Source organism: Rhinatrema bivittatum, chromosome 13 (genome assembly GCF_901001135.1).
Source record: "Rhinatrema bivittatum chromosome 13, aRhiBiv1.1, whole genome shotgun sequence".
NCBI lineage: Eukaryota > Metazoa > Chordata > Amphibia > Gymnophiona > Rhinatrematidae > Rhinatrema > Rhinatrema bivittatum.
The window spans coordinates 41,687,788-41,703,355 of record NC_042627.1 but is presented as its reverse complement, the minus strand read 5'-3'; the positions used below and the strand labels follow the sequence as shown (position 1 = coordinate 41,703,355).

At 46.9% G+C, this 15,568-nt stretch overlaps 1 protein-coding gene across 1 annotated transcript in view; it reads left to right on the top strand.

Moving 5' to 3' along the window:
- FAM81A (family with sequence similarity 81 member A) overlaps nt 1-15,568 on the top strand; it is a 148,595-nt gene that overhangs the window by 27,829 nt on the left and 105,198 nt on the right. Inside the window, 1 exon segment of the mRNA XM_029574498.1 lies at nt 4,729-4,847. Coding sequence (XP_029430358.1) covers nt 4,729-4,847 — 119 coding nt within the window.

The following is a 15,568-nucleotide window of genomic DNA, read 5'->3' as shown; positions in this document are numbered from 1 at the left end:
CATACCGCAGCCAATATTTTAGCATGCATCAGACAGATGCTGGAGAGCTGGCAACTACACCAGTGAGACAGGAAAACGCAGGCAGGGTTCTTTGTCACAGACAATGGTGAAAACATGGTTAAGGCAATAACCGATGGGCGGTTTAAGAACATCTGATGTTTTGCACACACTCTGCACCTGGTAGTGAAGTCAGCTCTGGGCTTGGAGTCCAATGACAAAGAGAATGAATACCTGCATAGGTTAATACAGAAGTGCAGGAACATAGCAGCACACTTCCACAGAAGTGTCAAGGCGGGGCAGGTTCTCCGACAAAAGCAGACTGATTTGGATATGCCTCACAAGCGTCTCATTCAAGACATTGCCACCCGGTGGAATTCCACCTTTATGATGCTGGAGAGGTTACTGGAGATGCAGACACCCCTTCATGAACTTTCTGGTACAATGGACATAGGTGTGCAGAATCTCCTAGGGCATCATGATTGGTTAGTCATGAGTCAGCTGGTAAAAATCCTGCAGCCCTTCAAGGATGTCACGGACGAGCTGAGTTCCAGAAGTGCCACCTTAGATGACATAATCCCTATAGTTAATTTCCTGGATGAACATTTGGAGGCCTTTAAACAGGAAGAGGGAATGACTGCTGAGGTGCTGCAGTGTCTGGACGTTTTGCAGCAGCAGGTGAAAGACAGATTAAGGCCTTTAACAGACGACCGCACATACATGCTCGCCTCTGTCTGTGATCCCCGTGTGAAAGGTAAACTCGCCCTACAGTCCAATTGTCTGTCATTTTTGAAGGAGCTGCTGTTAGCAAAGGTCCGTGAACAGGAGCGCCATAGACGGAGACAGATTAGGCTTGAAGCAGAGGTGGAAACAGCAGGCACGTCAGAGAGTTGTGCTGCTAGCCTAAGCAGGAGCAGCACTGTGTCAGCGACAGATAGTACCTCCTCCTCCACGTCAGAACGCCCAAGGCATGTTGCCCATAAAGATTCATCAGTTGTGCAACGGGCGAGAGAGAAAGCAGCTGGATTGAGTGACTCTGAGCCCGCCCAAGCACAGGAGACAGCAGCACAGCTGTCAGTGACACGGTATCTCTCAGAGCCGATAGAGAAAATGCAGACAGATCCGCTGGCATATTGGGCACACAAGTCCATTGTCTGGCCACACCTAGCCAAAGTGGCTCAGTGATATCTGTCATGTCCACCAACCAGTGTGCCCAGTGAACGTGTCTTCAATGACAAGGGATATCATGAGCCCTCACCGCTCAAGGCTGGCATCAGAGTTGATGGAAATGCTAGTGTTTATGAAAGTAAACCTGCCTTTGCTTGGGTTTCCAAATTTTCCCTGTGAATGGCAAGATGAATAAAAGCAATTCAAAGCCTTGCAGCAGCTCCAATTGCCTCCTATGCTCCAGAAAGTATAAGCACTGCAGCACATGTACCTGACATGAAACGTTGTGCCTGACCGTCAACTGTCCAGGCCTTGTGTTCCTACAGGTGTTTGACATCTACTGCTTTGCCTGTCAGTCTGGGCCTTGTGTTCCTACAAGTGTTTGACCTCGATTGCTGTGCCTGTTCATCCAGGCCTTGTGTTCCTACAAGTGTTTGACCTCGACTGCTTTGCCTGTCAGTCCGGGCCTTGTGTTCCTACAAGTGTTTGACCTCGATTGCTGTGTCTGTTCATCCAGGCCTTGTGTTCCTACAAGTGTTTGACCTCGATTGCAGTGCCTGTTCATCCAGGCCTTATGTCCCTAGGTGGGATTGACCTCTGTCCTCGACTGCTTTGCCTGTCAGTCCGGGCCTTGTGTTCCTACAAGTGTTTGACCTCGATTGCTGTGCCTGTTCATCCAGGCCTTGTGTTCCTACAAGTGTTTGACCTCGACTGCTTTGCCAGTCAGTCCAGGCCTTGTGTTCCTTCAAGTGTTTGACCTTGATTGCTGTGCCTGTTCATCCAGGCCTTACGTCCCTAGGTGGGATTGACCTCTGTCCTCGACTGCTTTGCCTGTCAGTCCAGGCCTTGTGTTCCTACAAGTGTTTGACCTCGATTGCTGTGCCTGTTCATCCAGGCCTTTTGTCCCTAGGTGGGATTGACCTTTGTACTCGACTGCTTTGCCTGTCAGTCCAGGCCTTGTGTTCCTACAAGTGTTTGACCTCGATTGCTGTGCCTGTTCATCCAGGCCTTGTGTCCCTAGGTGGGATTGACCTCTGTCCTCGACTGCTTTGCCTGTCAGTCCAGGCCTTGTGTTCCTACAAGTGTTTGACCTCGATTGCTGTGCCTGTTCATCCAGGCCTTGTGCTCCTACAAGTGTTTGACCTCGATTGCTGTGCCTGTTCATCCAGGCCTTATGTCCCTACCAGGGCTCGACCTCTAACGCTGTGCCTGTCTGTCCAGGTTGGAACTAGGATATAGTTTTCATGACCTTCATAATAGGGGCCATTTTCCCAAGATGTTTCTTTGTTGCTACATTAATGTTTCTAGTGCTATAGAAAACTGGTGATAGTTGTATTCTAGTTCATCCTCTGTGTTCCCATTGTTTACAGAGGCACTGTACGGTACAAAGTCAACATAGGTTGATATTGCAGATTTGGACTTGAGTAGCAATATTCTTATTTCTGAGAGCTCTTCAAGTTCCTTTGTCATCAGCTGAAGTGCGTAAGTACAGTCGGTAGCTTCTGGGTATTCACCAGATGCCAACGGAAACACCCCACTCCAGGGGTGAACCCGTTCTAGGGAGTCCTTTCCTGCACAAAGGAAAGGGAACTCTCTCCTGGGCCAGCCTGTCTTTCCCCTATCAAAACCACAGGGACCAGACTACCTCCACTCTGCCAGCCTGTCTTGCCCCTATCAGCTTTCTGCCACTCTGCTTTGCTGCCATACACCAGATGACTCACTTAACTCCTTGTGGTGTTCTTGCCACTATCATGGTTCCTCAGTGTGTTGGTGCTAGTCTATCTGCTTGCTATGTTCCCCCTTCATTGTGCTGTTGGATGCCAATGCCACTTGTCTTGCCGCTTTGCCTGTCGTGCTGCCTTCGATGGTTCATGCATCTGCTATCGGTGCTCTCTTTTGAAGCTGTGGTGTGTTTTTGACATTCTCACTGCTGCTTTGTGCCTCTGTTAAAGCACTCTTGCCACTTCTGGTACCCCTTTGCACCTTTACAGTGCCTTAGGCTATTCATGCCACTTTGGTGCCACTTTGCCACAGTCTAAGTACCTTGGAGCTCTTTTGTTGTTGTGATGATTGCTCCCCAGAACTTGTTATATTATGATTGACAAAATGAAACTTAACTTTTGAGGCTCTGGAAAGCTCTGCTCTCGCCACCAAGTCATCTAGGGAGGATGGAAATGTATCTAGGAAACAGGGGAAAGAAATGTAAATCATAGCATTTGTCTGGCTAACTCAAAAAATTAGCTGGACAAACTATTTGAATAATGACCTCAGTCTTGCCGATTTTTCCAAGTGAGCAAAAAAGAATTATTTTTTTTTTAAATAACTATTTGAGATTCAAAAATCCAAGAATAAAACGTCATTAAACACACTATATCCATGGAACAGTAACAATATTATCCTTGTTATTTATTTATTGCCTAAATACGTAAGCGATTTACAAAGTAAGTTACATAAAACCTTAAATTTAAATACAAATTAACCATTTTGTAATCTGAATACTTATTTTTTGCCTCTCCCTTCAATCACACATCATCCAGTCTAACCCACTTCGCATCCACCTACCCATCCTCAGATTTGAAAAACTAAATATTTCAGTGCAAGTGCACAAATATTAAATTACATTTTAATACATTTCAATAATCAGCCATATTTCCATTCAAGTGAGAGAAATTCTTGAAAAGAAATCTCCACATGAAAGTAAAAAAACCTGTTAAAATACAAAGTTGTCAGTTGTGAGGATTTTTTTGATGAGTCGTTTTTTTTTTTTTTCCCACATGTAAGAAGCACAAAAAGAGGTCCATTTGAAACTCTGGGTAGGAAGCGGAGAAAGTGGGGACTTTGAGACTGGGGGGGGGGGGGGGGGGGGGGGGGCAGCAGAGATTGGGAGACTGGGCTGGGTGAAGAAAATGGGAGTGTGGGGATTCAGAGGCTGGGACATGGAGAATGAATAGGTATTGAAAGAGGGAGACAGCATTTGGGTGGGAAATGTTAGATTGGATGGCAATGTGAGTGGCTGACATGAGATGGGAAGGGGGAGGGGGGGGGGGGGGTTTGGTTCAATCTGGAAAAAGTAAAGTTTGCCCAGAGCCCAATAAGTAGCATCTCTGGATCCAGGACAGGAAGTGCACTAGCCATGAAGAAAGAGGAGAGAGTGAGTTGGACCTGGATGTACAAAGGAGCAGAAGGAAATTGCAGGTCAAAAACAAAGGGGAGAGGGGGAGAGAATGCTTTGAAGAAGGATGGAAAGAATGCCGTGAGCAAAGGAGGGAGAGAATTCTTGGAGGGAGGGCCAAAAAGAGGGGGTATGAGAGTGTTTGGGAGGTAGGGGGAAAAATAGTGAGAATGGAGGTGGGGGGGGGGGGGGGGGGGGGGGATAATGCCAGGAGGCAGGATGGAGGGAGAGACTGGAGGATTTTTGCCTGGGGTACTATTTGTCCTAGAGCTGGCCCTGATTTAATTAATGAATAAAACAATGTAAATTACCTATTGTGTTTATAGATTTGTTTATTTATTGCAAATATTTCTAACTTGCTATTCCTAAAAATACTTGGTGACTCTGTCTAGGTGCTGCAGGAACAGATACACCTAAGGGATAACATTAGCTATGGTACCAGCTCTGCAGTGAAGAACCTGGAAATGCATCAACTCTCTGGGTTGGGAGATCTTCGAGGAAGAGTGGCAAGGTAACTATCAGGCTAAAGTCTGCATGTGCTTCCTACATGCAGATCTAAGTTCTGTGTGGGCTGCTGAAAATTGCCCTCTTTAAGAAGAAAGTCAAAATACTTCCTGTATTCTTCCATTATTATAACATTCCAGTTAAAAAGTGTTCCATGTGTGTTTCAGTTAAAAATGACTGCATCAGTGTGAATTTCCTAGCAAATTTTATTTTCAAACTTTACACATTTTAGTTTTCATTTGATTATTTATTTTATACTTAGTGAGCCGGATTTTAAAAGGGTTACATGCACCGGGCCTATTTAAAAAAGGCCCGGCGACACGCGTAAAGCCCCGGGACGCGTGTAAGGCCCGGGGCTTTACAAAAGGGGCGAGGGTGGGGCGGGGCCAGAGGCCTCCGACATAGCGGCCATTGCTGCTGTGTTGGAGGATCACATGCTGGCAGGCTGCTGGCACGTGCAACTTGCACCTGCCCGGAGGCAGGTGCAAAAGGTAAGACAAGAGTCGGGGGGGGGGGGGGGGGTTAGAGTAGGGCTGGGGGGGAAGGTTAGGGGAAGGGGGGAAGGTTAGGTTAGGGGGAGGGAATGGAGGAAGGCGCGCAAGGTGCACAATTGTGCACCCCCTTGCGCGCGCTGACCCCAGATTTTATAACATGCATGCGCCTACGCGCACATGTTATAAAATCGGGCGTACATATGCATGTGCCGGGTAGCCCGCACACATGTAGGCTGCGTGCGCTTCTTTTAAAATCTACCACAATGTATATTTTGAAGGGATACTTGTGCTTTGAATTGAAACATTTTTTAAATGAAACTGAAGATTAGAGAAGTGTGTCGCTCTTGAAGTGTTTTTATCTAATTAACAGACCACTTTGTTTTTGACCTGGCAATTTCTTTCTGCTCCTTTGTCCATCCAGCTCAATTGTAACCAGAGCTAGAAACTTGTGCCATCAGCATTCATTTGCAAGTAGTCAGGTATTTTCCCCTTATTTTGTATCTTCTGCCTCCACCCCAGTATACCAAGTCTCCTCATTGCAGTGACGATCCTGGGCTGGGTGCTCCATGGCTCCTTCTGGAACTCTGCAGTCATGGACCCCTAAATCCAGCCATCTGCTGTCACCCTTAAGCAATGACCATAACTCTCTCCCCCTTGGGGTGCTTTGAACATTGCAGCATCCCCAGCTGACCCAGAGAAAGGAAGACTAGGGACCTTCCAAATGGCAGCGCACACAGCACTTGCCACCGATCCTGCCTCATATTTGTTTTTTAAATACAGTTGTGCAAGTACATTGAGGTTTGGTTTCAGTTTGAACATGGAACGTTTTGGCTTTGTTTTCAGAGTTTTAACAGAATTAATTTTGGGTTGGTTGTGAAATACTGATTTAGAATAAAAAGTGTGAGGTTTTAGATTTAGGATGGCATAGTCAATCAGAGGTATGACCCCCAAAGCCAAGAGTGGTGGTTTGTAGACAGGTCGAGTCTGGTGGGCTCTAACGAGAACAGAGACAGACTTCTGCATCAGACGTCTCCCTTGGATTGAGCCCTTAATTGTGTATGGGGAGGTGAGGGGGTTGAAAGGCTGTATGGTTTACCTAAAAACCTTGCACCAGCCCGGAGAGAGTACACCACACAGAGACTCCCACGATTTACTATCTCCCACTTCTGCAGGAGGCAGCTGTTAGAGTTCCTGGGAGTGTGGAAGGGTTGCCAGCTTCCTAGAAATGTTATCAATGACACACTCACTTGACTGGGAACCCTGACTCCTGCTTCCCCTTTCCCCCAGCATTACAAATCACCAAAAGGGCCAGACTCCAGAGGAATCTCCTGCCTGCCTTGACCTTCTTGGTGATTTCATCAACATTGCACCTTGGGCTAGGGCTCCATTTCACCCCTCACTTCAGGCAGCAGATTACCATGAGCCACCCCTAGACCATGTACAGGATAACATGTTTGTATTAGGGCTACCACATGACACAATGAAGGCATGAGTTTGATCTGAAGTATCCTGGTCATCATAGAGTTGTGTTTATCATTGTAAGTATATTTTTGTTCCTGAAGAAGCTACCAAAGAAAGCAAGCAAATATATTTTTCTTAAATTATACAAAAAAAGTAGTATTTTTTGTATGAAACATGTACTTCTACCTGCCCATTAGAAATATCCATTTTTCATTACTGCTCCAAGTAGTTCATAAATGTTAAATGTTAAGAGCAGGCAACTAAAAAGTATTTGAATATTTTGGTTATCTGTATAAATGTCTTTCATCATACTGCAAGTAATTTCATCCATTTTTATATTAGGCAGACACATTTTCATAGATTTTACTAATTGTGTGAAAAATAAACAAATTCACTGTCTGTCAGTAAATGAATTGATGTTTGTAACATCTGAAATGAATGTTTCCAAAAGGTGAGTCCAAATCATTCAGATCTCTGCTTTATTGTGTAGTTTGATGTGAAAGTTTGGCCATGGAAACTTGTCTTCTGAATAATTTTTAGTATTATGTATAATAGTGGTTCAGGCTCAGAAACCATGAACTAATAAGACTGTAGGAAAAACAGATGCCTGGATAATAGAATGAGTTCTTTCTGGGATTGAGTGCAGTTTAGGATACAATTTGTAACTAGGTCAAATAGTAAACATTACATTAAGAATAGAATCAGAACACCATAGTGTCACTAATCTAACTCACACCATTCAGCATCATTGACTCACCACATATTGCTTTCTATGCTTATATAGTTCTTTCAGCTGTAACACAGGACGACAATACTTTTCATTAAAAGATCTGTTGAAAACATTTCTTTTGTTAATTTGTTCATACTGCCTCATTTTATTTGGTTAAGGAATAGTCGCTTCCTGTTTTTCATTACTTTCCAGTAGGAAAAAGAGTATGTGGCCACAATTGTTCTAAAGATGAAGTCTTGGCACCAGTCTCTTAGCTTAGGTTGGAGTAGTATGCAGTATGACATGAGAGATCCAGATTTCGATCTCTTGCCTATCTGGACCTATTGGGATTGGGCATACCATATTGATGGTGTACTCAAGCTTGTGGAGGGATTGCGCAATCCTTTCCCCCATATTCTCCAAGGACAAACAGGATTGTAGTCCTCACACTTGGATGACATCATCAGATGGAGCTCCAATGTGGAAAACTTATGTCAAAGTTGCTAAAATGTTGACTAGGCACATTGAGCATGCCCAGCATGCCCGATACCACGCGTCCACGCGAGGTCCCTCTTCAGTCTCTTCTTTTCTGTGGAGCTGCAAGCCTCGTTGTGTGACTGAGCTCACTTTGGCTGTTTTTAGCCTTGTAGAAAACCTTTTGCTCTTTGTGTTTTTGTGGTTTTTTTCCTTCATTTCCATCATTGGGTCCCTCTCAGTGCCTTCCCGAAGTGTCTCTAGTTGGGGTTTTTGGCATTACAGGTAAGTTTCCTTTTGCAGTTGATTCCCTTCTGTGATAATGGTGCTTTGGTGCCCACTGGCCATCGATGCCAACCACCATCGCTTTCAACTTTGTGACTCTTTTGTTTCATCCCATCATAGCCACATCCAGTTTTCACTGATGCCCCACAGTGCCCGAGGACCATGTCCATCACTGATCTTCATGAGGTATGTATCCTCTGCCTGGGGGCATCGCATGATGTCTGGAGACACGTCTGCTTTGATTCGACAAGATGGATCAGTTCTTTGAGTTGAGGAAGTCCAAGACAGCATCGAGGGACGTTGGAGCCACACTGATGGACACCACACCATCGATATCGGGACTGTCTGTTCCGTCAATGTGGCTGGCAGATGGGGCACCAGAGACTGACCATTGTTGATCTCCTCTGGGCTGAGGCGCCGGGATTGTCATCTTTGACCTTGGCACAGGGGAAAGACCGGGTCGAGCATTGAGGGAAGCCTAAGAAACATCGGCACCAGTCCCAGTTAATACACGGTGCCGGGCGTGGGGATGCACCGGCTTTTGCCATGAGGCCCCCGAAGTAACCCTGTGGCAAGGAGAGCCCATCCTCTATCAGTGCCGGGGGTCCGTGACGGTCTCCACCGGAACTGATGCCAGTCGCCAATCCCCTGTTATGTTTTGTAGGGTTTGGGTGGAACCTTGGACACTGTGGCAGCTGACCACGCCCATGGGGGGGGAAGTCCCGTGAGGGTCCACAGGTCAGGCTCAGCTCTGGACACACAAACACAGATTATATCTATTATTAGACAGTTTATGAAGCCACCAGAGGTGGCGGTAGTAAGTAGAAGATGAAGCCTGGCTGGGCTAGTATTCCTCAGGGCACTGGAACAGCGGCTTCTCTGGTAGTAGTGCTGTAGGAAGAAGAACTGAGAAAATGAGTACACTGAGATATTCACAGAGACCCCAGTATGGAGAAGCCCTGAGACAGGGAGAGCTGGCCCTTGAGGAGCGAGTACCAGATCCCTGGGCACAGAGACTCGTTGGCAAGTACTCACGCAACAGTTCTCCGTGGAAGATGGCACTGGTGCTGGGTCGGAGGTAGGCCCTCGAGGAGTGAGTACCTGGATCCAGGGAAACAGCTCTGAGGAGTAGATGGTAGTTGTACTCACGGATGGTGTCTGGAGCGAATTCTTCCAAGTAGAAGAGGAGATGGACACAGGCAGTGAGTCAGGGAACATGGGTCCTCGAGAAGCGAGTACCGGTTCCTGATAGCAACCTGAAAAAAGCAGAGAGGCCCCCGAGGAGCGGATACCTCGTTAACAGCAAAGAGTCCAAATAGAAGTTGGAGGCAGAGTAGCTGGGTACGGAGCGTGAATCCCATCCATAGGAAATCCCTTGCTAACTCAAAGGCTAGCAATAAACAACAGGCTTAAATATCTGGGCAGCGTGACGTCATCACAGGGGGACGCCCCTGAGGTTCGTGCCAAAGAGGAAATAAGAATGAGGGCTGTGTGGTGCGCGCGCCCTAAGGTACCTGAGGAGTATGGCGGGAGGCAGCGCCTAAGCCGGTCCAGGGACACCGGAGAGGACGGCGGGCAGACGCCGCGGCAGCCAGATGTCCACAGGGAGCACGAGGAGTCGCAGAAAAAGAAAGGTATTTATTTATTTATTTATTTATTTATTTTACTCTTTTCTATACCGACATTCATGGTACCGATCATATCATATCGATTTACAAGGAATAAGGGGTTATAACATTAACATTACCATTGAAAAAGAAACAAAGCTACTTCAGCTCCCAAGGTCGAGTGAACTTGGGAGCTGAAGTAGCTAGAGGCTAAGGTTAGACGAAGTAAACTTAACAAACGGTAAAAAGGAAATGCCTAGATACACATATAGAGAGGTCTGTCTAAGTAGCACTTATCCATGGATCAGAATGGTTAAGGGAAGGCTTGTCGGAACAGCCAGGTCTTTTTTCCGAAATGTTAACAGGCAGAGTTCCAGTCTGAGATCTGGAGGAATGGTATTCCAGATGGCAGGTCCCGCTGTCGAGAATGCCCGTTCTCTAGTGCTGTACGAAGGGTAGCTTTGGTTGTGGGGATGTGCAGGGTTCCTTTGTAAGCTTCTCTGATGAGTCTTGAAGAGGTGTGGAGTCTGAGTGGGATCTGAAGGTCGAGCTAGAGCTGTTTGTGCATGGTTTTGTGGATGATGATGAGGGACTTGTGTAAGATTCTGTAACTTATTGGGAGCCAATGTAGGTTCCTGAGGATGGGTGTGATGTGATCTCCATGGTTGGTGTTTGTCAAGATTCTGGCAGCCGTGTTCTGGAGCATCTGAAGAGGTTTGGTGGTGGAGGCGGGGAGACCCAGGAGGAGGGCGTTACAGTAATCTATCTTGGCAAAAAGCATGGTTTGGAGGACTGTCCTGAAATCATGGAAATGCAGGAGTGGTTTGAGTCTTTTTAGAACTTGTAGCTTGTAGAAGCAGTCCTTGATTGTGTTGTTGTTGAATTTCTTTAGGTTCAGACGGTTGTCGAGAATTACTCCGAGGTCTCTTACTTGCGTGATCATGGTATTGGGAGGGGTCTGTGGAGGCGGGTCGGCGTGATCAGAGGAGATGAGGAGGAGTTCCGTCTTGGCTGAGTTAAGGACCAGGTTTAGACTGGTGAGGAGGAGGTTGATGGATTGGAGGCAGTTTTCCCAGAATATGAGTGTTTTCGTAAGAGATTCTGTTATGGGGATCAGACTCTGTACGTCGTTTTAATTTTAGGTTTGTTAGCAATTGGCAAAGGGGTAGGAGGTAGATATTGAAGAGTGTGGGAGACAGTGAGGAGCCTTGGGCTACGCCTAATGATGATTTGATGATAGGGGATTCTTTGTTGTTGATTTTAACTTTGTAGCCTCTATTACTGAGGAAAGAATCGAACCATCTGAGGACCATTCCTGATAAACCAATGTCTGAAAGGTGATTTAGAATGATAGAGTGGTTCACTGTATCGAACGCAGCTGAGATGTCTAGGAGTACTAGCAGGAATAAGTGCCCTTTTTCTAGGCCCATGATGATATGATCTGTGAGGGAGATAAGGAGGGTTTCCCTGCTAAGCGACTTATGGAAGCCGTATTGAGATGGGTAGAGAATTTTGTGGTCTTCTAGGTAATCTGAAAGTTGAGTATTAACCAGTTTCTCCATGAGTTTGGCTATAAAAGGGAGGTTAGAGATAGGATGGAAGTTGGTGAGTTCTCTTGTGTCTAGGCGTCCCCGGACCGGCTTGGGCGCTGCCTCCCACTATGCTCCGCTTGTACCATAGGGTGTGCGCGCCGCGCAGCCCTTCTTATTTGCGAACCTCCGGGGCATCCCCTCGTGATGACGTCATGATGCTCGGATTTTAAAGCCTACAATGTTTGCTAGCCTTTTAGTTAGCAAGGGTAATCCTACGGGAATCCTACGGATGGGATTCGCTCTTGGTACCCAGCTACTTTGCCTCTCCAATCTCTATTGGACTCTCTAATGCTAACGGGGTATCCGCTTCTCGGGGGTCTCACTTGCTTTCCAGGTCGCTGTCAGGAAACCGGTACTCGCACCTCGAGAGCCCATGTTCCCTGACTCGCTGCCTACTTCTACCTTCTCTTTTGCCTGGAAGGATTCGCTAATCTTCAACATCAGTGAGTACTACCATCTTCACCTCAGAGCTGTTCACTGGAACCAGGCACTCGCTCCTCGAGGGCCTGCCTCCGTTCCAGCCCCAGTGCCATCTCCGTGGAACTGCTCCATGAGTACATTATCTGCAAGCCTCCCAGCTCTCAGGGTTCAGATACTCGCTCCTCGAGGGTCTGCTCTCCCTAGCCTGGGGATCTCCGTACTGGGATCTTGTATATTCTCCACTATACTCATTCTCTCAGTTCTTTCCACTACAGCACTGCTACCGGAGGAGTCGCTGTTCCAGTGTCTGAGGGATACCAGCCCTGCCGGGCTATTCCAGCTGCTCACTACTGCCACCTCTAGTGGCTTCCTTACACAATCTAATAAAAGATCAAACTCTGTGTTTGTGTGTCCTGAGCTAAGCCTGACCTGTGGCCCCTCACGGGACTTCCCCCGTGGGTGTGGTTAGCTGCCACAGTGTCCAAGGGTCCACCCAAACCTCACAGTTTACAATAGATTGCTAACTCCATGGATCCGGCATAGCTCAAAGCCTTACAGGCCGTCCCTGGCCTGACCCGGCATATTGCTGAACATCAAGTCGCATTGGAGAAACTCACTTCAGCGTTTTATCAGCTACAAGCACAGAAGATGCAAGGTGACACTTCCAGTTACCTGAAGTAACTATAAAGACTATGGTACCTCTGGCTGCTCCAGTTCATTTCTCGGGAGAGATTCAAAGGACTAGAGTTTTCCTAAACCAATGCTGCATGCATTTTGCATTACAGCCTGTGCACTTTCCCCCAGCCTTCGCCAAGACTATTTATATTCTATCTTATCTTGATGGAAAGGCCTTGTCTTGGACCTCAATGCTGTGGGAGCGCAAGGATCCAATCCTGCAGGATATTGAGGGATTTATAGAATTATTTAAATCCGTTTTTGATGATCCTGCTCGAGTGACTGTTGCTGGTTCTGACCTGGTGGACCTGAAGCAAGGTAACCGACCACTGGCTGATTTTGCAATAGAGTTCAAGACTCTTGCTGGGAACCTAGATGCCTGAAAACTCTCTTCTTCAGAGGTCTGAATACCTGCTTGAAGGACGAGCTTCCCGCTCGAGAGACACCTGACTCGCTGGATGAGTTAGTGGCTTTGGCTACTAGAATTGATCACCAGCTTCGTGATAAGGTGAAAGAACTCAGGCCTACTAAAGGACTGGTTCAGAAGGAGACTCGTGCTAAACTTGCACTTTGGGTGGTTCCAGCAGCTCCTGTTGCTAGTGGAGAAGAACCAATGCAACTCGGTCGCAGTCATTTGACTACAAAAGAGAAAAGCCTTCGGAAGAGGCATGACCTAAGTCCTGCAGGAGGACTGTTCTTAGGCCTTACTACGCCTTCTCCTCCACTCTCTCTACCAGTCTCCCTGACTTGCGGACTGTCTACAATCCAAACTCTTGTCCTTGTGGATTCGGGGGCAGGAGGTAATTTTATACTTCGACGCCTAGTGGAACATTTGAGGATTCCCCTCTTTACTTTAGAAGCTCCACTACTCTTGTCTTCCATCCATGGAGAACCTTTGCCTGGTGATGTGACTTGTTGTACTGAACCAGTGACTCTTCGCACCGGAGCCTTCCATACGGAGACAATCCCCTTCTTTGTGTTAGAGTAGGCCATGCACCCTATCGTTCTGGGGTTACCCTGGTTGCAGATGCATCAGCCTCAATTCGACTGGTCCTTCTTGGAACTTTCCTGCTGGGGTCCAGGTTGTCATGGCAGATGCCTCAAGGAAGTCTCTCCTGTTCCCTGCATGCCTACAACTCCAGTGATGGCAGGACTGTCGCCTCAGTACGCATCATTCAGTGATGTGTTTTCCAAAGAAGCTGCTGACATCCTCCCTCTACACAGATCTTATGACTGTGCCATTCGGCTGAAACCAAATACTGAACCTCCTAAAGGACGTGTCTGTCCTCTCTCTGCAATAGAGAACAAGGCTATGTCCGAGTACATTGAGGAGAATTTACAGAAAGGTTTCATTCGACCTTCAAAGTCGACAGCCGGCGCAGGATTCTTCATTGTGGGGAAGAAGGACGGAACTTTATGTCCTTGTATCGATTATCGAGGTCTGAACGAGATTACGATCAAAGACCGATATCCCCTGCCTCTAATCTAAGATATTTTCGAAACTTGACCTGAAGGGGGCCTACAACTTAGTCCAGATTCACAGTGGCGACAAGTGGAAAACGGCTTTCAACACTTGAGACGTTCATTTTGAGTACTTAGTAATGCCCTTCGGCCTGTGCAATGCAGAACATGATGATGACATTCTGCGGGATTTGTTGTGCAAGAGTGTCGTGGTGTAACTAGATGAAATCCTGATATTTTCTCAGAATTTATCTACGCATCTAGAAGACGTCAAGCAAGTTCTACTAAGGCTCCGAGAACACCGACTCTACGCCAAACTATCCAAGTACGAATTCCATAAAGACTCCATGCCTTTTCTTGGCTACATTGTGCCTAAAGATGGCTTCCAGATGGATCCCCAAAAATTAGAAAGTATCAAGAATTGGTCCTAACTGACCAGCCTGAAGGCCCTGTGATGATTTCTGGGGTTCACCAACTATTATAGAAGCTTCATTAAGTACTACTCTTCTATAACTGTGCCCTTGACTGCCATGACCCGGAAAGGGGCCAATGCTTCTAAATGATCTGTGGAGGCCATTTACGCGTTCGGAGATTTAAAGACTGCCTTTTCCACTGAACCATGCCTACGTCATCCGGACCCCAACAAGCCATTCATCGTAGAGGTCGACACCTCTGATGTCGGTGTGGGGGCTGTTCTAAGCCAGACTGGAGATTCAAAGTCCTTATGTCCCTGCTTTTTCTTCTTACGATGTTTCTCTCCGGCAGAGAAGAATTATGGGATCGGTGACAAAGAGCTCCTGGCTATTACGTTGGCAACTGAGGAATGGCAGCCTTGGCTTGAAGGTGCTCAACAGCAAATTACCATGTTTACGGACCATAAGAATCTAGAGTATCTCCACCATGCACAATGTCTTAATCACAGACAAGCTAGATGGTCCTTATTTTTCAACCGCTTTAACTTCGTGCTCAAATATCGCCCCGGAGACAAGAACATCAGAGCTGATGCTCTTTCACGCTCCTTTCTCTCAGAGGATATTCCAGAGGAGCTACAGCACATAATCAACCCAAAGAAAGTCGTCTTGGCAGCTACTCATTCTGTGCCCGCTGGTAAAACTATCGTGCCAAAGCATCTCAGAAAGAAAGTGCTCCATTGGGCGCATGATTCCAAGCTGGCTGGCCATCCTGGTCAACGCCGTACCCTGCTAAAGCTACAGAAGTATTATTGGTGGCCAACTATCAAGGAAGACACTTTCACCTATGTGGCATCATGTACCAACTGTGCCAAGCACAAACCTACTTCTGGCCAACTGTGGGGATTGCTGCAACCGCTTCCAGCTCCGGAACAGCCCTGGATGCATATCGCTACTGATTTCGTAGTTGATCTTCCCCTTTCTGGAGGTATGAATACCATCTGGGTCACAGTAGACCGCTTCAGCAAGATGGCCCACTTCGGGACACTACCTGGCTTGGCCTCAGCCTCGGAACTTGCGAAGCTCTTCATAATTCATATCTTTTGACTCCACAGCCTACCAAAGCACATAGTCTCAGAT